At 38.8% G+C, this 22,113-nt stretch overlaps 1 protein-coding gene across 2 annotated transcripts in view; it reads right to left on the reverse strand.

The window, feature by feature from the left end:
- LOC124179501 (scavenger receptor class B member 1-like) overlaps window positions 1-22,113 on the reverse strand; it is a 42,055-nt gene that overhangs the window by 11,591 nt on the left and 8,351 nt on the right. Inside the window, exons 1-3 of one of the 2 annotated variants that reach the window (XM_046563951.1) lie at window positions 12,896-13,708; window positions 1,693-1,948; window positions 1,256-1,397 (exon numbers count right to left, since the gene is read on the reverse strand). In XM_046563951.1, coding sequence (XP_046419907.1) covers window positions 1,256-1,397; window positions 1,693-1,948; window positions 12,896-13,121 — 624 coding nt within the window. In that variant the 5' untranslated portion in view covers window positions 13,122-13,708. Of the gene's footprint in view, window positions 1-1,255; window positions 1,398-1,692; window positions 1,949-12,895; window positions 13,709-22,113 lie in introns of those variants that run through there. The other variant, XM_046563952.1, reaches the window with a different exon arrangement.

Here is a 22,113-nt window from a genome sequence, read left to right on the forward strand (position 1 = left end):
ATAATGAACACGCGTTATGAAGAAATTAATGTGCCGCCTGATAGCCAGAGAAATGAATAATATTATTCAGGCGTAAATGCAAGATGGAAATTTAATATCACTTTAATTTCGATTGGACTTGACAATTCAAAAACTAACGGAAAATGTTGATCCACAGATCGCGATGTGGGAATAATCGATATCGTTTGGCGATCGGCTTATATTCGAGTAGAAGCTATCCTTGGCATCTATATCGGTCATAATGGACAGCATTGGTAGTATAAGTCATACGTCGAAAGTTCATTAGCATTCTGTAATAGTTCACGCGGTGAGTCTTATGAATGAGAAATCAACTTGAGGAAATTTGTTGTTAATAAACTATGCTCGATTTACACTTCGTAATGCTGCTGTATGTATGCGTATTCCAAGTAAATCGGACGGACGCTTCTTCCTTGTTATTTTCCTCCCTTTGTCTCTGTACGAAGTAAGCGGAACTCTTTCCCCACATTTCTGAACATGCGAAATTCACCTCCAATGCTAAATTTTCAAAACACCTTTTATTGTTCGTCGGAATGTGTTAACTGGTTCGCCCTGCCTCTTCGAAACGTGAAACAAGTAGGCGTGAGGCCAGACCTTGTAGAATCTTTATCGAGAGATCATAAGTTTGCCATTAAAAGAAATAAATAAAAAACTTCGCAATCTGAATAAATAAGTACCTAAAGGTGACATGAATGAGCCGTCGCGAACGCATATTACTCATGTGTTTACTACACGGAATTTTTTCATTCCCCTGTAGTTAACAATGTCATCTATATTATAACTATTATTACAATTCTTACACATATGTTAGAGATCAAGACTAGATTTAGCAACATTGAATCCGGTATTTTTGCAATTATAAATATCGTGCACAACGGCGTTCATATTTCATTCTCGATGTCTGCGGAGCTAAAAATCGCTTTCAAGATATCACACATTGCATACTAATGGTGGCTTATCCGCAGAAGAGAAAATGGCACCGCCTTAATTTGCGGTTTTATAGTTTGATGAAAATTTTTCCGAATAAGATACCTTGACTCGTCCGATTTCCATGGAAGGTTCGTAAGCAATTAAGTTGTACAATTAATAATTATTATTTATCAATAGAATGTTCGAAAAAAAATTTGGCAGAAAATGATGGCGTCACTTCTTAAAATTCCGACGAAATATTGATATTTGTCAAAGCGGTGCCGTTACGGTCAAATTTTGAACGAGAAATAACTCAAACCAAACTCACCAGCAATGCGATGTTTGGAAGCATCAGCAAGTCCTCCTCTGTCCCATTGCTCATTTCCGGGATGTACTTGAGGGGATGTAGAGGAATGGAAGTTACCGTGCCATTTTCGTTGAACGTCACGTTTCCATGCTCCATCAATTCTCTGAAATGACCAAGAGTAGATACGCGATTTAGAGGAAATCTCCTTATTTTGCGCTGCGTTTATCGAGCAATATTGGTTGTTTTTTTTTTTTTGTTTTTTTTACGAGCAGTCGTTCGTAAAATGTAAATCGATAAACCGGAATTGCTAATTCTTATTTTGTTATTGATTATATATCTGTTATTATAGGAACACTGCAATAACCTGATATAATGTACTGTTCAAGTCAACAAAATTTTACAATCACGTGATCGGAAGACACACGCACAACGAATCGTTAGGATAAATGTTGACTCACTTGTAAACGTAAGGACCGACTTGGTTGAATCGAAGCTTGTCTTCCTCCCCGTTGAGGAATTGCTCGCTGTTCGTGACATTGAAGAGGTAGACTTTGAGGTAGAGATCGACAGGCGGCGAACGCCACAGTTCGAATATTTCACCGCCTTCGCTGAAAGTGACTTTCAGCTTGAACAGAATATCGTACGGCTGGAAGACCAGGACAAGACAGCCGGAAGCGATGCCCAGCAGGCCCAATGTCATCAAGACAAAAATGCCTGGAACAAAAGAGTCAGAGATACGTTGGTTATGAAATTCCTACAACACACGTTATATATCTGTATGTTATAATACGTGCGAAGAATTTCGAAGCGTGTTAGCAACGATTTATTTCCATACGTTGCAAAAGAATGTGGGGAAAATTTCATCCACCACAAATGAATCAATTTTCGTAGCATCACAATATGTAGGTATTTACATACGTGTCTAGTAATTACCTACCTCACGAATGTCGCAACCGTCGAATAATGTGGGTAGAATAAAAATCCACGTACAATGAGGAATTGTCACGAGTTCAACGGCTGGCGTATCATTCTGTTAAGATGTTTTCTTTTTTCACCCGAGAATAGTTTATGCTCGCATATTTTAATCTGTTCGTTGATATCTACTTCGTTATTTTTCCCTGCTCTCTCTTCACTTTGTGAGCGAAATAAGATGATGAGTTTCATTAACTAGCCCAATGTTTCAGACGTCAGTGCTGTTTTGTAACCGTCAAATAAATAATTTCCGCTCGGAATTTCTGACCGTCATCAATCGCGAATCATTCAACTCGAGACTATTATAATCACTTATTTTATTTTTAATTTTCAATTTTCATCTCTGGCAAATTGATGCGTGCGTCGAACATCGATATTGATATGTAATCGGGTGAACAGAACTATCGACATTATAATTTTAGGATAAAAATTGATTGAAGATTCTCTGTGTCACGAATTTCGTGTCGTTTTACGTTTAAGGAACTCAATGCTGAAGAACTGAACTCTTCAATCCTTTTTTTCGACGGCCCTTAATTAACGGAGCGGCCAGTTTCCTTGAACGAATCTCAGAATAATTTTCGGACCTTTTGTTACGAGGGAAGCGGAAAAATTTTCAAATACCAGGCTCAGTGGACGAACGGTTCTTAGGAGCAATAGCGGAGGCGTATACAGGAATCGAATACAAATTGTTATTTAATAGGGTGATTCACACAGGAATCACGTCCATCCGTCCTTGTAAAATTATATTATAATTGTTAAGCTTCCTCCCGAGTTGCGACGTCTAGACCGTCGACATATCAAGATAACTGATCTGTCCGTACAGGTTCGTACAAAACTCTACCGGTGGAGTAAACTACGTATTGTAAACATTTTTAATGAATTAATTCATCGCCTTATTACGAAGACAACAACGATCAAAGGCAATAAATCTGCAGAACTTCCCACGTGCACCAATGAGAACCTGTTCTACGACTACTTGCTGCAGTCTCTGGTAAACCTTGAGGAATGAGATACGAGTTTCGCCAAGCTGCATACGAGATAGGAGGTTTGGTGACTTCGTTTCCGGTTACTGGGCAGCATTCTTCGTACCTAGTCTATCCGGTGTTCAAAGAGAGTATCGCATGCGGTTTGTGCAAAAATTCCTTTTCCAACGACTGCTGTATCATGTTTTGAACCAGCCCTCCCGAAAAGCATCATTAGTGGGATCACGCATGAGACATAACAGTAATTTACCGCTTGTTCGATGCACAAACAAGGAAAATTCGGAGACTAATGGCTGGAGGCGATTCAAATGGGTATGATCGTTTCAAGATAGGAATCAGAAAACTTGTAGAAATGTCTTGGATTGCGTCAAACCAACGTAACGCGATATGCTATCGGCGAGTTTATACAAACGATATTCTCTCTTCGTCAGTTTAGCGTTCATTTTTTCTAACTTGTGTGAAAAATTTGATTTTCTTGAATGATACAGACATATTGCCATTTTCACCCAGCCACGTGATTGTAATCGTTAAATTCGAAAAACAAATAATCTCCTAGGCAAAGTCTTTAGACGACTTAATGAAATTACAATGTTGAAACATTTATCTAAGTTATATGAATTGGTAGAAAAATATCTGCGTATTATCGAGCCATGTAAGTTGAATGCGGACCTTTATTATATTCATTGGGAATTCAAAGTAGTACTGAAATTCAGCACAGCTCTGCCATTTACCATCAGCATATGGCTTTGCGAGAAATAACGCCACCTCAAAAGGTTGAAGTTTGCATTCTTGATAATATGTATTTATATACATGCGATCATCTTGTCCCAAGGAAAATGCTAATTCTTTATTTCTGCGAATTGGGACATACTTGTAATAGAAAACAGTCCTGAAGAGTCGTTTCATATGACATATGCCAAAACTGCAGCATTGCGCGATTATACCCATGCATTAAGCAACGTGGATTCGATCCAGTTGTATCGTTTCAACGTGAATTCACCACGGCAAAAACGCTTTGGATAGCGCCGTGATTTCCTCGTGAAACCTCCGACCCTACGTCGTATAAATCATCAACCCTAGTTCGCTGTAGCTTCGACTTTGCGAAGCTGCGATTCCCCTCGACTGCATGTTCCAGAGTTATCAGTTTATCGAACTAGACGTTGTTTCTGCGACGGAAGTCACGGTGTCAGAGGCATTAACTACTGCATAGCCGTAGATTGAATCCGCGTCTCATACTCTTCTTTTTAAGGAAATTAAAATCTGGATAGTCTACGAATCACTAGAATCAAGAAAACATTATGGAAAAGATAAAGCGAGCATAGTTTACGTTTCTGGGGCCCCTTCATTCGCCTACCTGCCCAGAGAAGTGAATCTCGTGTTTTTATTTCGCGGAAATTTTGCTGCTAATTGCTCGAAGATTTCCACCCGGTAAACCACACCGGTTTGATATTTCTGCTCGCAAAGAGACTCGAGTTAATTAATGCTCGGTCGATTACCGGCGTAACTTTTGTCCTCGGAATCAGAATTATCCTTCTTTCTTTTTTCCGCACTGATGAAATGAAGCGGTTAATTGCGCTTCCCAAAACTGAACTTACACAGTGACTCAATACCGCGCAACATCGTTGCGTAATTTGAATTCAGAATGGACACTGTTTCTCCGTTCAAAACGTGCGACCAGTTTCACTTCCTATAAGTAATCGAGATTACCGCATTGTCTTCTGTTAATCTTTCGCACGGTATGATCATCACGTATTCGCAATTTCTCAACTATTCAAGGTTTGATGTACCCGTACGCTTTGATACTGTAAGCTCCGATGTATACTTCCAGAATAACACAGTCTGCCAACGACTGGAGTCCTCAGCTGCTTAATCCCTCCGCTGCTTTTACTGGCTGGTAGCTAAAGTACCAGATCGGCCTTGAACGACGTTGATTTCCTAACTCAAATGGCCAATTCGTGTCTATCGCCATCGGCATACTTCTTCTAGAATCATAACCCTATGCGCTTTCAGATTTCCGTAAATACTGGCTAATCTGACACTTTGCAAGATTCGAAACAGTCGCTCCAATCAATTTATTCTATGGACACTCATCAGGCTGTAAGTAATGGCTTTATTGGTTCAATGAATCGAAACCACAGCCGTCAACTTTCGTACCTACAGTGCTATAATAATATTTGATACCGTTTGATCCATCATGTTTAGTTCCAATGCTTATTGATCATTTTGACCTTTGTCTTTGATATATACGGATGTTAAAATTCTATATAGACATTTTTTCTTTTAGTGGCTATACCTGAATGTTCCTTCACGTCTGAGAATGACCACCAGGTAGTAGACGGTGAATAAAATTCTCGAATGTCGAATAATCCGGGTCAATTCATTACATCAATAAAACATAGTGCTTGTTTCATTTGTCAATATCACGAGGCCGAAGGAATAAAAAAAACGGGTAACATTCCTTTCAAAAACAAGTTTTCCATCCGAATTTTCATACGCTTCACCGTGCCGGATGCGACAATAATTAAAAATTGAAGACGAGATTGTTGGAATGTAATTTTATTTCTTGATAGTGGCCACTTTGAATCTCCGATTAAGGATTTGTTAAAAACAGACGGCAAACTTCTCTGTACTTCGGGCTCTGAATTATTTCTCTAAGAAGAATATATCAAGGAAAAAGGTCGATCACAATACGATGTGTGTCCGAAAGACATGAAACGTAATTCCAAAAATTCGACTTGATGTTTGTAGAACTCGTGACTCACGTTCGCGCGTCCGGTCTTTTGAACAGATTCATTCACGCTAGTTCTATCAGTAGATGCCTTTATTCTCATTCACAGTTCATTGTGCGATTAAGTGAATGATCATCACGAGAGCAAGGAACAGCTTCTACCGGGGATTGTAATAATACGGGCGCAAGTACGGGTGCTTCAGCCAGGAAGCAATTTGAAAGTCATTCTTCATATCTGTCTGATTACTACGGTAAGTGTGCACAGAGTTTGTTTTTTTTTTTCTTTTTTCAACCAGTCGGCGTACGCGAGCAACATCAATGGACTGTTCTGTCAAGGTACGGTCCGGTCCGTGTCAAGTTCAACAGGTCGTCTACACTGCTGCGTGATATAGGTACCGACGTCATTGGGATGAAAGGGAAATAACCATACACTATAGGCCAAGAACTAACGAGCCGTTCGATTTTTCATCACTTGATAGTTGAAGTAAATTTAGACTCGCGGCGTGAGTCCCACTATCGTTAAATTCGTGAGGTAGTTAGTGAACATAACGGCATTTAGAGTACATGTAATGCAGTACATACATACGTGTGTATGTAGGGACGACGTTGTTACTTTGGACCCCGGTGTAATGGATTATTTCGACTGTGACGTATTCATATTTCACGCATCAGACCGTAAAGCGCCTTTACGCAGTCTTAATGGTCATTCGAATTTGTCAGCACTGAGTCTAATTGATGCATATTTAATTCTTCAGAAGCAAGACTGGTTTTCACTGAAGATATTGAAAGATGCGTCATAATTATTTCCTACAATCCCAGCGTACATTACGCATTATTGCACGTGATGCAGATTATTTTTCTTCCAAGTAATAAGTCGATGACAATTAGTCATCATTTATATAATGTTACAATCGATGGGTAATAACGACAGCCTGGGAGATTTTTTTTTTTTGGGAATTTTATAAAATTACTACCTTTGCATCCGCTCAATCGAGTATGATGCAAAGTTACATAAATACTGCATACCAAAGTTGACGGCGAATGGCTTATTGGATGTGACGGACGCGTATTCTCAAGTTCATGGTTCAACAAAAGGAGGAATTTGAATAACTATGTATTGATTCAATAATCCAATAGGAAAGAAAATAACGTTTTCGATTAGATTTTTTAGTTTTTTTTTCAAAATTTGAGCAATATTTATTTGATGGATATTTGAAATTTACTTTTCTCCGTATAAATCACTGTAAAAATTACCAGCTTTGATCTCAAGCAACAGAATGCTAATTGTAAGCGTTAAATTCCACCATGAGTAATATTACGTCAGCGTATCTGTAAGTCGATAAAATGGATGAAAATTAATTCACGTTAAGATTAAAGTAGGAACTGAAATCGTCGAATCCTCATCGCCACTGATTTACAGGTACCGAAAACCATTAGCAATCGTACCGAATCTGAAACGCGAGTTACCACGAGTTCGTGACTAAATAACGATATCATAGACGATAAATATTAATTTTAGCAAAATAAAAAAACAGCAAAAATGCGAATGGGAATTAAACAACACCAGCATACAACACATTAGCATAACGAGCGAATAACTGCGAACAGATGGTTTGAAGGTCCATCTGGTTTGCAATACACTAATGAACGCGATAATAGGTTAGTTAATTTCGACGATGAGTAAGCTTTGTGCTCGTCTATCCAATGGTATCCATCTTTCTTTTACATCCATCGCGTTATCAACAGTCCTGCCATTGTTCATTTAATCCACGTCACTTGAACGCGGTTGATAAAGTTTCATACACAGTCGACGAATTGAAAATCAAGGTGAGTGATTTATCAGATCATTTGCATCGGTAATCTACTGGTGATTATTCAAGATGCCGCAGAATTTTATGGGGTCATAAAATACTTGTGTTGTACGAAAGGATTTTAATAAAACACATGAATAAATATTAGCCATATTTCTGATGCGATTAATTCATACCTCGTGTTCATAATAATATTAATTATGATAAACGTGAGGAATAGTTTCATTCCATTAATTATAATTTTCGGATTAAGTCGAAATGATGCGTGGAATGAACAACGTAGGTTTCACGTGAATTTGAATTTATGACGAGAATTTAATTTATATAATCAACTTACGGTACCAGCTTACTTGTAAAATCGCGTGTATTCACTGTAGAACTATAATCGATTTACAGGCACGTATGAAATGGCTGCAATTCTAGGAGGTTTGGCAGTGCAGAAATTTTCATAGCAGATTTATGACACTATTATTAACTAAATGATCGGCTCCTAGTAAAAAAAAAATTATCGAAGCACGCCACGATTTTGCGGAGGACCAGCTCTCTCTCCCTCTCTCTCTCTCTTGATGCAAGTATTTCGTTAGAGGTGTTTCATGTTGCAACTATCATAGCCACTATCACACTATCCTAGAGAAAGTGCGTCTGTGCGCCGCTGCACAAACCGAATACCAACTCTCACTGTCCCCCTTCAAATTAACTCCCTCGACTTATAGACAACTCGCGTGCGTTGTTTTCGGCACGCAGATATATTTTCACTTGACCCAGATCAGGGGTCGAATCGTTAAATAATTAGGCAACTCTTGAACTTGGATCATTGTTTTCGTTGGTCGGATACATGGCTCGGTTCCGAAATATTAGCTGAAAACCCGATTCCCCAACAGCCAGGGGCGACGAACCCTGACAAAATGCTAATCGCTCTAATTGAATGTACTTGATACGTTAGATGAATCAGGTCGATACACGGTTAAAATTCTAATGTTACTTTTTGTTCCGGGGTATTAATGTGAGAAATAATACTGAAAAAGAAGTACAGGCGTAGTTCGATCGTTGTAAATCATTTCCTGAAATGTAATGAATGTTTCCGGGTATGATGTCGGCCTAATGATGAGTGACCACCTACTATGAATGTTGGCGCGCGATCTGAATCTCGAATTAGAACGTCACGAGCACTGTGCGATTACTTGATGCGCGGCAGAATGTCAATTGATTAACGGCTGCAGAATTTAAGACGCGGTGGCGATCGCAAATCGATCTTTGCAGATCGCGCGTGGAGGGTCCCCTGATATATGATTGAATATGCAACGTGTTCATTCCCGCTATTTGTAAAAGGACACATCTTCAATTACGCGCAATGAATAGCCGATACCGGATGAAATTAGAGACAGAGATCCGCGGTGAGAGAGTGCATTACTTTATTGTTCGGGTTGATAACCCATCTGAATTCTTCGTATGACTGTAAACAAAAGATGAGTTATCGTCCTCGACTAAGTTAACATACGGTTGAATTACCTTTGAGAATGAAAAAGGAGAAATAAAAAGAAATAAGAAATCAATATCTCATGGTATGCGGTCGGAAAATTTTCCGTTGACCGAACGGTATGGAAATTTAATTGCCATCCTAATAACCAGAATCCGGATTTAATTCGCGGTCGTGCAATTTTTATAAGTGTTTTATAAGAAAAAAAAATCTGTTCAACCTGCAAAACCACCTTGTCCGAATTATAACCTGCTTATTATACGTGTTTTTTACCTCTGTTTTCGTGCTGACAAAGAGGCAGCAAAACAGTTGATAAAGAAATCTCATCCAATAAAACACATATGTATTCATAATACGTGGTATCGACTGAAATGTGTGTGAGAAAATGGAACGAAAAAATTCACCTCATCATTCGCGTATTATTCCGCAGTTGGTCAACCGTTCCAAATTTAGCCTTACTCGCAGATATTTGAGCAATTTAAAAAAAAAAAAATCTTTTGTTTTATTACACGTATGATGCGGTAACATAATATTGCTGATAAAATTCCAGTGAATCCCGACGAAAACAGAAGTTTATTAACATAAGAGTTCCGAAAAATGTGTAGGGTAACTGCACACTTTTACCAACAGTCATAAACGCTGTTTACGTTTACACGGCTGCAGTTTCAACAAACAATTTACCAGAGTTGGTGATACGTGTTACCTAAGAATTTTGAATTGCAGTTGAAAATGGAGTCTAAGTACGAACACTGTGTGTCGGATCACGGAAATTCTGAACCTCTAGTCTAGATGTGAAGTATGATATCGAGATAGATACGAACCGAAGTGAAGAGGTCGTTAATCTGTTCTTGCCTCGGTAATATGTGAATTCTTTCCACGAGGTACGTGGCTTGTTTTCTAATCGCTTTATTACAGCTTGCTGGAGAAAGAAACCACTTGGCACGTGCAAATATGTCTAAATTTTATTCACATATATATGAGTATAAATTTGTCATACACACATGCTTTTGTTCGGCATTTATATTTCTTTGCAAGTAAAGTGAAAAACTTTATGGCATCCAATAAGCTGCGTGATGAATTCCAGGATTTTATCGATGCAACTTTGAGGTTCCAATAACCCAACAGTGAACGGTGATGATGTGATACGGATCAAGATCGTGACAACGATGTAGCGAAGTGAAAGAGAAGTCAGTTTTATATGAGTGGCATTGAAACAGAACGGTTGATATTCCTATCGTCGCACAGTTTTTATACTGGCGGTCAAGTTGAAATATGAAGATCAGTGCACTTGCAATATTTCAGGAAGCATATTCTGCTCACCCAAATACCTGAGGCAGATTGCCGATGCACTTACAGTGGAGTAAAGTGAAAAGTGTGTGATTTTTTGGTTGAAAAAAGTGACTTGAACTCCTTACCCGGGTGCGGCCTTTAATTTGTACGGAGAAATTCGCCTGAGATGAGAGAATGAGTTTCATTAAAATTTTCATTAGCGTCGTGACAAACTGAGACTTACACGCTGCAAGAACGGCGTTGCGATTTGCGCAACATAGTCATCATCTGTATGATGATGGGCTGCTTAGAAGTGCCGAAGAACAATCACCCCTCTTCTAATTTGCATAATTATCAAATCCGAATTGCAGACAAGCGCGGCTATTTTGCAACGGACCGACGTTTGCACGCGGCGCATAACTCACAAATGGTTTTCGGTCAAATCGGAGATACCCGATTAATGTCGTTTATATTCCTGTTCACAACCACGTTGGCAAAGAGACCATGCAATATAGCGGATCCGCACACGTTTCATCGAAGTGTAAGTATTTCAAAACGCAAAATTCAGCCCTCGCATTCCTCGAGCCGATCATCCAGACCAAGGCTGACCTAATGGCCGAACCTTGTTTCGCACTAGAGCCGCACACGCATGATGCTGCGTCTAATTTCATTGTCCGAATGGAAGGCGGTGCGAAACAGTCCGCAGCTCGTGCCGCCTATTCGACCTGAGCTAGATTTATGTGTTTGGTAAACGGCACGTTAACTTCTTTGTATGAGGATCGCGTCGTGTTTGGTTATCGCTTATGGTGGTGCTAATTCAGGAAATTAGTTAGCATTGAAAGAGCGGTTACTGTAAGCAATGTCCGATCCAAAAGTGTCTTATACTTGCACAGGCGTCGAGCACTGTAAAAGAATAATCTTTCCAACACTGCCGATCCGGAAGTCATTGCCACGAAGGCTTGTTTATTCCGTGGCGGAAACAGTTTCGATTCGGTTCGCTTTCTGGCACCGGTCCTCGATAGTCAATCACCGCGAAAAGCCTTTATGTAACGAAAACAATATTTCACCGCATATTTTACACGCCCGATACGTAACGTAACAGGTAACGGGCATTAACCGATTTTGTAATAGTTTAATGAGTATGAGTAACGCGTAAACATGGGTTTTTCGGCGATTGTATGTTACACATCCGAAGGTATGTTTTCAAGGTTATTACTCATACACCGCGGTTCAACGACGGACAATTTTCGCTTCTAGAAAGTGTGATTTGCAGCCAAAAATCTATCCACGGTTTACTCAACTTTGAGAAAGAAAAAAAATAATCACTCTCAACTCCAGTCGACGCAATTTCAAGTTTCATTCTCGTCCTGGACAATCGATACATTCGAATTTCTGATTCTAATAATTAATTCGCGTATAATTATTACGTTGTCGGGTGATATTGAATCGCGAAATATACGATGCCCTCGGATTACTAATGCGAAAGCTATCAGGAACCAATTTAGTATAAGCTAACTTTGTCAGTAATCATTTCCTCATAACGATAATATGATGTAAGAAACCTGTAAGTGATGTTCCGAAAACCTGAGGCTGAACCAAATTTTGTTAAACTTTTTCCAGCATCATGATATTAATCGTGCATTTTGTTATTTCCTCCATGACGATGGGTAATTTTAAATCGATCGGTGGGATTCCGCTGATCTGGCCTGGGATCTACCGGTACCAGCTTCTAACTGTGAACGATTAACGTCCGTCGGCTAGCCCGTAGAACGCTTTCGGACATTCCCGGGTATAAAAAATAAAGCGTCATAAGTCTATAAGAAAATTACCAAGCATTCCTCTGTCAGACGTGTAAATGTAAGTAACTATGATTACTTATGATTCGAGCAATTGAAATGCAGGTGTTCAGGTATATATAGTATCAATCGACCAAGAATTACCGCAATTAGCAGGAATTTTCCGCTCATGTTTTTGATTCATTGACGAACGAACTGAGTCACGATTGTTTACTTGACTATAGATTTTGGATAATTTTATGCGAGTAAGAACCTCTCGCCTCGCCGCGATGCCTTGGCGCACGATGCACTTTTTGCGACGAGTGAATCGTGAGATAATTTCACAGCGGTTCATCCGATAGCGTATTTGTAACACGCTACAGTAACGCTGAAAATTTTCCATACACCCAACTAGTCCCGAGATATCAAATTACTCGAGTGAAACATTCCGATCTTTCAAATAAATTTTCAGTTATTCTTATTATTGCAATTTCTGCAAGGATTCCAAACGCGGTAGTCCGAGAATAACTCGCGAATCGAATTTTCAATGTTTTATCGACGGCTGGTGGAACACACCCCCGCCGTAACTATGAATGAAAAAGTTGAAGCTGTAGGCGACCTCGAACTCTTGAAAATAAAAACTTACTTTTTGGCCAGCTTGGTCGTCCGTCCGAGTGGACCGGTAATGCGGCGTTAAAGAACTGGTTCACTACGACGGAAGACTTTCTTCTCAAGCTTCTGTGATTCCCCGGCGATGGCGGGTAATCGGGTTCCGTACCGTCGAGGGTGTCTGATACGGGACACGAGTTTGTGTTGACCGCGGAATAACGGCGCCCGGTAAAACGGTCCAAGAATCCGATAACCTCCTTCATTTCACTACACTTGGCAGTCTCTTCGGTGCTTAAAACAAGATAAGCGCAGTCCTTCCTCTCCCCACGTAGCCAAAAAGCACGATCGCTTCACCGCGAAGACGCCGAAAGCTCGTCTGTATTCCGATAGGTTCGCAGTCGTGCCTTCGCGAGGCGAGAGTCTCCGATATGATTTTTACGAGTATAAACGTTTCCCACACTCAAAGTACGATTGCTCAACTCGATACTAAACCGCGGTAAGTGGCAATGAAATCTCGAAACTTCTACACATGACTTTCGACTCGAATTCCCGCTGCAGCTATGCAGTAGACTTCCTTGTTTACTCCTCGTTGGATGCGGATTGCAACGACCTTCTTCTAGTCAGTGTTAATACCCGTGCGTTGCTACACTTGCGGGAAACATTTCAGCTGTAAAGAAAATCCCGAGGGTAATTTTCGCTCTTGAATATTCTTCACGACGATCCGACGAATAAAATTGTCTGTATTTCAACTATCCGAATGGCTGTTCTTCGGGTGTTTCTTGGACCGCGTTTTCCTTCCAATATTACTACCCGGTGCGAACGGCGTGCGACACAATGCAAAAGTGGCGAAAATTTCCAACCGTGTTTGAAAAATATCTCCAGACGCACCCCACTTTCACCTCTCCCAATGAAAATGGAGGTGGATGCCGCACGTGGACCTGCAGCCAATCGACAGGTGCAGCTCGCCCCCACCTCTGGAGGTTGAGACCACCACCAGGGTCTCCGACACGCGCCTTGACCGCGCGCCGTTCCTCCGCTATCGCACATGCCTATACCAACGTTCAGGTCACTAGCTGCCGGCTCGAGACGTTTCATAGAGTTCTGGACGATCCGCGTCGATCTTTGCAAGTGGTAAAAGACTGCGCCTGGTAAACTTCTAGAAGAGTATTTTGCAACCGTTCAGCGTGGTTCGGCCTCAATGTCACCCACTTTTTATACATATATATAATAAACAGCTGCTTCTCGTCAATCTCTTGTCTGCCTCGAAACTCTTTCACTCTTTATTCGTAAAAAAAATTTTTTCATTCCCTCGAAATTCTGTTGAGTAAAATGTCAGATTCATTCTTTTCGAGTGAAAACTGCAAGTCACTCTGACACAAGTCAGATTATACCCGAGAAAATTTCGAGAGTTCAGCGATTTTCTCAAACTTTTTTCCATATTTACTGAACAGTAGTGAAATTCTACTTGGGAAAATTTGAAGAATTCTCTAATTTTATCAATATTTTTTCGAGATTCACCTTGGTATAATCTCACTGATGTAGTGGGTTGGTTTTCACGACAGAAAATTTGGAGACTCCGTTTGATTTGAAAAGCTGAGTTATTTTGCGTTATTCGTACGGAATGTCTTATCCGTGCATTGACTCGGCATTTCTTGCAGGGATGTATGGTGGAATTAACTTGTGAAAACAAAAATATCATTAGGGTGTTGTCTGATTCTCGAATAAATGAAGCGTCGGACTATTGGTTGTCATATTTTCAAAAACCGTAGAAGAAAATACGTGTTGTTTTTTTCGAAACTCATTTGCCACTTCGAGGTCTGCGATAACTGCGTCAGATAAAAATAGTTGTTACCGTTTTGAGTAGTCTTGAGAAATATTATTATTCGACGGTGCGAAAACAATTGATTCATAATATGTATCACTAAATGATCTTATTTCGTAAATTGAATGATTTTCTTAATTTAAAACAAAAAAAATTCCGACTTATAAAAGTGACGAAACATTTTTTTATATACTCAGTAACGTTATTTTAGTCGAAATGAAAATATATTATTTCGTCGAAGTAAAGATTCACAATATAGGTATAATAATCTTTCCGAGGCAATGGTCAGTTACACGTTAAAAGATCTTCAATCAGTTTTACCCGATCTTGCATTCTTGAGAACTTGTCATCGAATACTTTTCTGTTCCACTTATAACATTGTAGTGAGGAAGGTGAAACCGGTTTGATATGGTTTTAACGCAGCGGTATTCGATTGCATCAGTATCATCGGGGATTCATGTGATTCTTCATTGATCGCGAAAAACGGGTTTTTACACGCGAGAAAGCCTCAGACGATTCAAAATATCACTGTCACAGTACATGTCGTAGGGATGTCGTAAAATTTTCTCAATTACTTGGCAGTTACAACGTTCTTGCTCGAAGGGTGATCAAATGTTTGTTTCCCGAGTTAATTTCCGTCATTTGTTATGTAGCGTTACATCATATACAGTGTAATTATCTGAGATAATCGCATCACCATTGCACCACGTTTCCGAGGTATTAAGGATATAAGTTACCTTGAAAGAGTGACACTGGGATAAGCTTCGGAAGCATAGAAGTAATTGAAAGTCTGGTCTTTGATTATTTGGCGAGTGTTTCTATCACGGGAAATATAGTACATCGTTCAAGATTCGCGAATATACAGCTCACATGAAAGACAATCTACCAACCAAGTATGCGAAAGGAAATGAGTTATACCTGTGTTCGATCAAAGTTGGTGACCCTCTACTGTAAACTGTACGAAGGTTACTTAGGACAATCTGCTTCGGGCAATTTCCAAACGCAGCGCAAGTTCGATTGTAAGAAACGATATAGTTTTCACTGGTGAACAGTGCTATTGACCGCCATTATTTTCATGGCTAAGAGTTCGGAACCGATAGATTTCTAGTTTAATGCAAAACAGGTGAAAGACCATAATCCTTGATCGAGGTGGATGATCTCATTCTGTGAAACTAGGACCAGGCATTTCCGGAATATCCATGACGCATGACTAATGAACGATTCTTGACGTCTGATTAAAATTCACATCTAGGATTAGGACTTTATTGATGACGGAAGATTTTCTCGTTTTGCATACTCGTGAAATTTGATATTTGCTTTAGTACCTACTGTAATCAATAATTGCTGACATGCTGACACGATGAGTTTATATGGTCAAAGGGCGAGGAATACGGATGATTTTGTTCTTCTCATTTTTCTTCTACATTTGAAAAATGTCCTCACAGAGAAACGCTATCCGAGACTGTTCTATAGGTCTCACACTTTGTGTGATTTTTCGACAAAAAATTTCGAATTATGTGGAAAAATCATTGCATGTTCATTTGCCGTGGCTGATAGGTGCGGGTGATCAATCTTCACAACCAACGTCATGATTCATGACCTCATATCGCGCCTCAACGACTACGGTCAATTTCTGCGTAAATTCAATATGGCGGATGAAAAGAATTTTAATCATGGATTCCGTGTTTACCGAGTCTCGTTGCTCTCTTGAACTCCCGTCATTACCTCTACCGCGATAGACGTATCATCATTTCCAGTTGTCCCTTTTTACGATTTGTTTTTTCACCGGTTTTTCCCGAGGCTGAAGAATGAATCGAAATTACTGGAAATCGCGCGTAAATGCTTTTTCATGCCGAAGAGGGTGAATAACAACTTTTATCGACGTGGTTTTCCGCTCGTCGGTGACTGCATAGGGTGGTACGTTTTTTTTACTTGTTTCTCTTTTTCGCCCAGTTTGACTCGTGTGACTTTTGTTGTTCCTCGTGGCCTGTATGCAACAACAACGGAATGACTGGAATCACGATAATCTCTTGCCTACGGCATTACTAATTACTGACACAGATTTCACAGGGTGATACACGATGAGTTGACCAGATACCTCATACTTTCGATATCTGTGTTCACCGATACGTGTCAAAGCATGTTTGTTTCATTGTTCTCATTAGTATTTGCTCACACTCTTTTCCAGGCCGCTGACGTATCTGGTGTAATACTGCGCTCATAAATTCATGTGGATTAAAAGCAGAGCATGTAAGTCCTCAGAGATGACTTGAGGTCCGAATTTATCTACAGCCAAAGAAGGCTTTCACAGTACTAAATGATAATTATCCGATCAAGAAAACCATTGGATTTCAGACCCAATTTTTCGAAACGGCTGATTGGACAGTAGGTATTTACGACTTTACGAATAATTATTATCTGACAACCGAAGTTCCAATTTTACGTACAACATACGTGATACGATCAGTTATCGATAACTAACGAATTAACATTAATCGAAAATATTCCCATGGCTGAATATGCTTTAGAAAAAAATACACGTGCAATGAGCATTTACATTTTATTTTATTTTAATTTAAATACACAATGCAGTGTTGGTACGGGTGGGTTTGAGAGCAAAAAACTACCTCACGTGAAAAATTGTGTGATGAACGGCAAAAACTTGGATAGTGTTCGTACTGTCGTTCGATCTTGATGTATTCAACATTTTATGATGTTGAGCAAAAATATGATCACTCACTCAATTACTTAGAACGTAAAGTTTATTAAATGCCGCACGAGGCGAGATCGCGGAATTGAGATGGTTATAAAAAATCGTAATAACAGAATGTGAAGTCAATATCAGTTTCTAGCCGATTTGCTTACGTCAGTGAGGAAAAAAGTGTTTAGGCTAAGCCCAATATTCTCTTCTCAGGTTACCAGGTGTCGTCGGCAGAAATTGACCGAAAATTTGCGCTTCACGATTTGTTTGCAGACGCAACTTTCATCAAGGAAAGACCGGTGAGTCTTTAATGTTTCGCAATTCAGTTTCTTTCCCAGATTTTGGACTCACTGAACGATGAAAGTGTGAAAAAGCAAAAGAACTAGCAACGTGCAATTTATCCTTGCAAGTATTCGTACTTTTGAACTTGCCGATAGGTTCTTTCCGAGCAAGGCATTACCTTTTTTTTATCCTATGATTTTTAATACTGTACCAGGTATTGGAATGCATCATTTTAAGATTATATCGATGAACATGAATTGTGTGTGTGTGTGTCTTTTTTATGTAGTTTTTTTGCCTATTAACTCATAAATTAGGTGATCCTAGAATTTATAAGCAAACGCGCCTATGTTTTTCTATCGTATACATATCACCTCGACTTGAACCCGGTAATTTGTTCCCGTAGCTAACGAGCGTGCAAGATCTTTAATTTTTCTTTGCTTTTTTGTTTCCTCATTTTTACCAGAGATCTTTGATTAATCTCATGGTGAGCATTGACTGTTATTCACATCTATTTCATCTTTTTTTATGCTTCACCATTCGGTATATTGTACGATTATTTGTCCCTGATTATACCATAGACAGATTTTTTCATTGAAAAATAGTTAACTGGTTTTGTCGTAAGTCCGTGTCAATTGTTGACAATCCGATATGCTCAATTCATAACGTCATCTTACAATCGTAAATATATTTTAATTTTGCGAATGTTGTAATAAATGTGAAGTCGAAATGTGTACGCGATGAAAATTTTGAATATTTCAGTAAAACGAAAGAAATATTTTCAATAGTAGAGTCTCAAAATACACCAAACTGCGCAATTTGGAATCATCGCGAGTTGTAAATAAGAAATGTTGAACCTCGTGTGAATTATAAAACTATACTCTAATACCTCCTGTATCTTTTATGTCTGTAATATATCAGAGCTGAGAATCATGTAACCTTATTAGCATAATTTGTAAGGAAGAACCCATGCTTCTTTTCATTATTGATCCTGTGACGACATTTGAATGGCGCGCACCGTAATTTATACACCCGGAGCGTCAAAAGTACATTTATCATAGATTTTATTGCTGTAATATTCCAAAGCACGCGATTATTATGATTAACATGATTTTTTTCTCGTGATTGAACTGTATACTATTCCAAATACCTACACTAAGGAAACAAGTATGCGAAATTTTTTTCAAATAGCTTTCGTTAATTATAATTGTTGTAAACCTGTATATCATACTTCCTTTATTATTTCCGTTACAGTTGATTAAATTCATTATCATTCGTGTGATGTTGAAGTCAAGTGAAATATCAGTGTCTGTTTCACACTGACAATTAATATCCCGATACATCGATGTACGTGTGGGACACACATAAGCGTATAAACAGGAATGATGCTGTTCCCCAATTGGTATAATGAAAGCCGGATGTAAGAATATCGCACGGTTGCTTGAGTTGTGTGTATAAACCAAATGAGTCTAGGACCAGAGACATGGTTGAAAATAAAACGACACTCAAAGTGTTATTCAACTGGAAACGGATTAATTGATGTGATCTGCGGCGTGTATTGAGCCCAAATCCCGTTGTACTATATCGGGCAACTTTGTTTTTGTTATAATGAATTTTAGTAAATAAATGTAGGTACGTGTTGAGACAATTTCCCTTAATTCATATCGATGAAGTTTGAATCGATTAATAAGATTTAATTTGAATTTCGTCGCTTATTTGCCCTTCTATTTCGCAAGATTTTACCCGCATTCTCACATCTCGAAAAGAGTTGACTATCTCATTAATTACTCTGAAATTTCCAACCCCGATTCAAATTTCCGAATATTATTTGATCACTGTATCATGTGCCGCTAATTTTTCCATTCCACGTGGATGACGTCATTGATCGTCACCTTGTAAAATTGTTCCAAGAAAGTTCCCGCACTGCAGACAAACAATTCCCTGTCTGTGCATTTGTTGATCGCTATGCAAATGTATCAATGTGTCCTTCCCCGGCAGAATGTAGGCTGCAGTTGTTTCGTGACTGTAATCAACGATTTCAATCTTTTTGCGCATATGTAATATAACGTGTGCCGCGATAGATGCAAGATCTTGTAAGCCGGAGTAGGTAATATATACGAGAAAAAAGTATATATAATCACTACCTTGCGCACAGTGTTAGAGTGAATTTAATATCGGAACAGACTTGCCGCGATCGGTTCATATCTATACATACATATAGTAACTCTATTTGTTATGAGATCGCTGTTGACGTCGATTGCAGCCGCGGTTTAAGTAAATCGCACCTTGAGATTCGTACGGTTATTCCACCGCTCGATGATCGAAAAATTCCACACTACGCCGTGAGTATTGACTTGAAAGTAGGATCGTGTATTGATGGGAACAGTTTATGATATGTGCCGTAAACTAGTCGTATATGTATGGACGATGAATTTTTTCTACGTACTGTAAATAACAGGCAATATGCAAATGGAAAAACCCGTGTTGAAACAATTCGCTACTCATTTTAATGCAATTTATAGAATGATTTCTAAATCTGAGACTCCCGTGCCATAACCCTGACAATGTTATACGTAGAAGTTGACAGGGTAAAATGCATTAACTTCTAGAGATGCACTGTTCAGCAACCTGAACAATGTTACCCAGAGCTGTAACTCCTTGACGTCGAATGCCGTAAGTCTAAGAGTGAATTGTAATAAAAATGCAATGAAAAACTAGGAATAATTTCGAATTTGATAGCAAAATAAATTTATTTTTTAATGCTTACAATATCTGTCGATATAAACAGAAGAAAGAAATTGATCGAAAGAATCAATTATGTTCTAATAACGATATTGTGAATACCATTATTAGTTTGAAATGACGCTTGTCTTGTTTGTAAGTCCTCGATCAATATAAAATTTTATAACCCTACCATAAAAGTGGCAACTGGGAAGTACTAAAATTACAAACAAACACAGCTGTGTTGAACATGAAAATAAACGAGAATGACAAATATTTTTATTCTCAGGTTTATAATTTTATTCGTGCAAAGTACATTTTGGTAACTTCAAATGCGATTAGCTAGCCAATTAATCAGGTGCCTAATATGATTATTCACGACGGTGATGTAAAGGGCATGACCCGGCTTTGTACCCACGTATGGTGCAGATCGTAAAGCATGTCACGCCCGGAGATGTTGAATGTTAGTGGCAATTCACACGTAATACATCATGACATATTGACTTATTGATATTAATATTGCAGCATTTGCAGCATAAGAGTGGAAGGAAATGATTAATTTTCGCACAAACATCGGTCGAATTATGCGAAATTTTTTTTGCGATACCTACACAACGTGAACCTTACACCCATAGAAGACTTAATACAAGTTGACCACGATGCGAGAATAATTATTTCTATCTGCAGTTGCTACACGGTCCTCAAATATTTTAATCTGATTATCGTTATTATTATAATTTATTAACAACATAGTTTTGTACTGAATTCACAAAATTTTTCCAAGTTTTCTTTCTGGATCGCACATGTTTCAACAAATCTCTACCAGGTATATAATATTCGCATAAGTTTGCTATTTCAGAGCGACATGAACAGCTATTACGTTGCAATTGCCAAATCATGCAGTAATTACAGCTATGGTTACACTAAATAGTTGTACCAGATTTTCTTGTAATTCCAGGATTCTTTAAAACGTTGTTCAAACAACATTCCATCTGACTGCAATTTTCTGCAAACTCTAAATGAAATTTTTCCCATTGTGCGGCTGTGAAGAAAGGATTCATAAATCGAGCGAATTTCACCCGTAAAGCAGAAACGGTGTAAGGTACGTAATGGTACATAATTTGAAATTTGCGCTACTGTTGAGCCGTTTGAACAATTTTCTAACTAATTTGGAGTAATTGTATAACAGATTAGATACCCGTATATTCGACGTAATGCGATAGTCAGGCTTCTGAAACCGGTAATGCGAGTCAAGATCACGTTTGCGTTGTGTGAGACTTTTTCTGCCAGACTCGTCTGTTCGTTACACTTCCTCCTACGGTGCATTAAACTTTGCATGAATCTTATGTACGACTGTTCTGCCATTCGTTGATCCTGGGCGTTCTTTTGCAGATAAAACGTCTTGACGTAAATGCTTTAATTCGAGTAAATGAACAAACAAAACAAGCTTGACGTTCTAGAAAACATTATAATGGGTACACACTTCGTCAAAATCTTGATAAATCGATGGAAAATATTGACAATAATTTACGAATGGGCTACTCATGATGTCATACACTACGATCGCTACGCAAATTGACGGAAACAACTATTCGACACGTTAACCATCTGAGCATATTTTTTTTAAATGTTGTGTCCCAAAAAAAAAGTCTTTAAGAAAAACCGGGGTTCGTCCTTTGCTTGCGGATTGGATTGAAACATCGCCGCTTATACTTATTCATAACTACATCCA

The sequence above is a fragment of the Neodiprion fabricii genome, chromosome 4 (assembly GCF_021155785.1).
Source record: "Neodiprion fabricii isolate iyNeoFabr1 chromosome 4, iyNeoFabr1.1, whole genome shotgun sequence".
Classification (NCBI taxonomy): domain Eukaryota; kingdom Metazoa; phylum Arthropoda; class Insecta; order Hymenoptera; family Diprionidae; genus Neodiprion; species Neodiprion fabricii.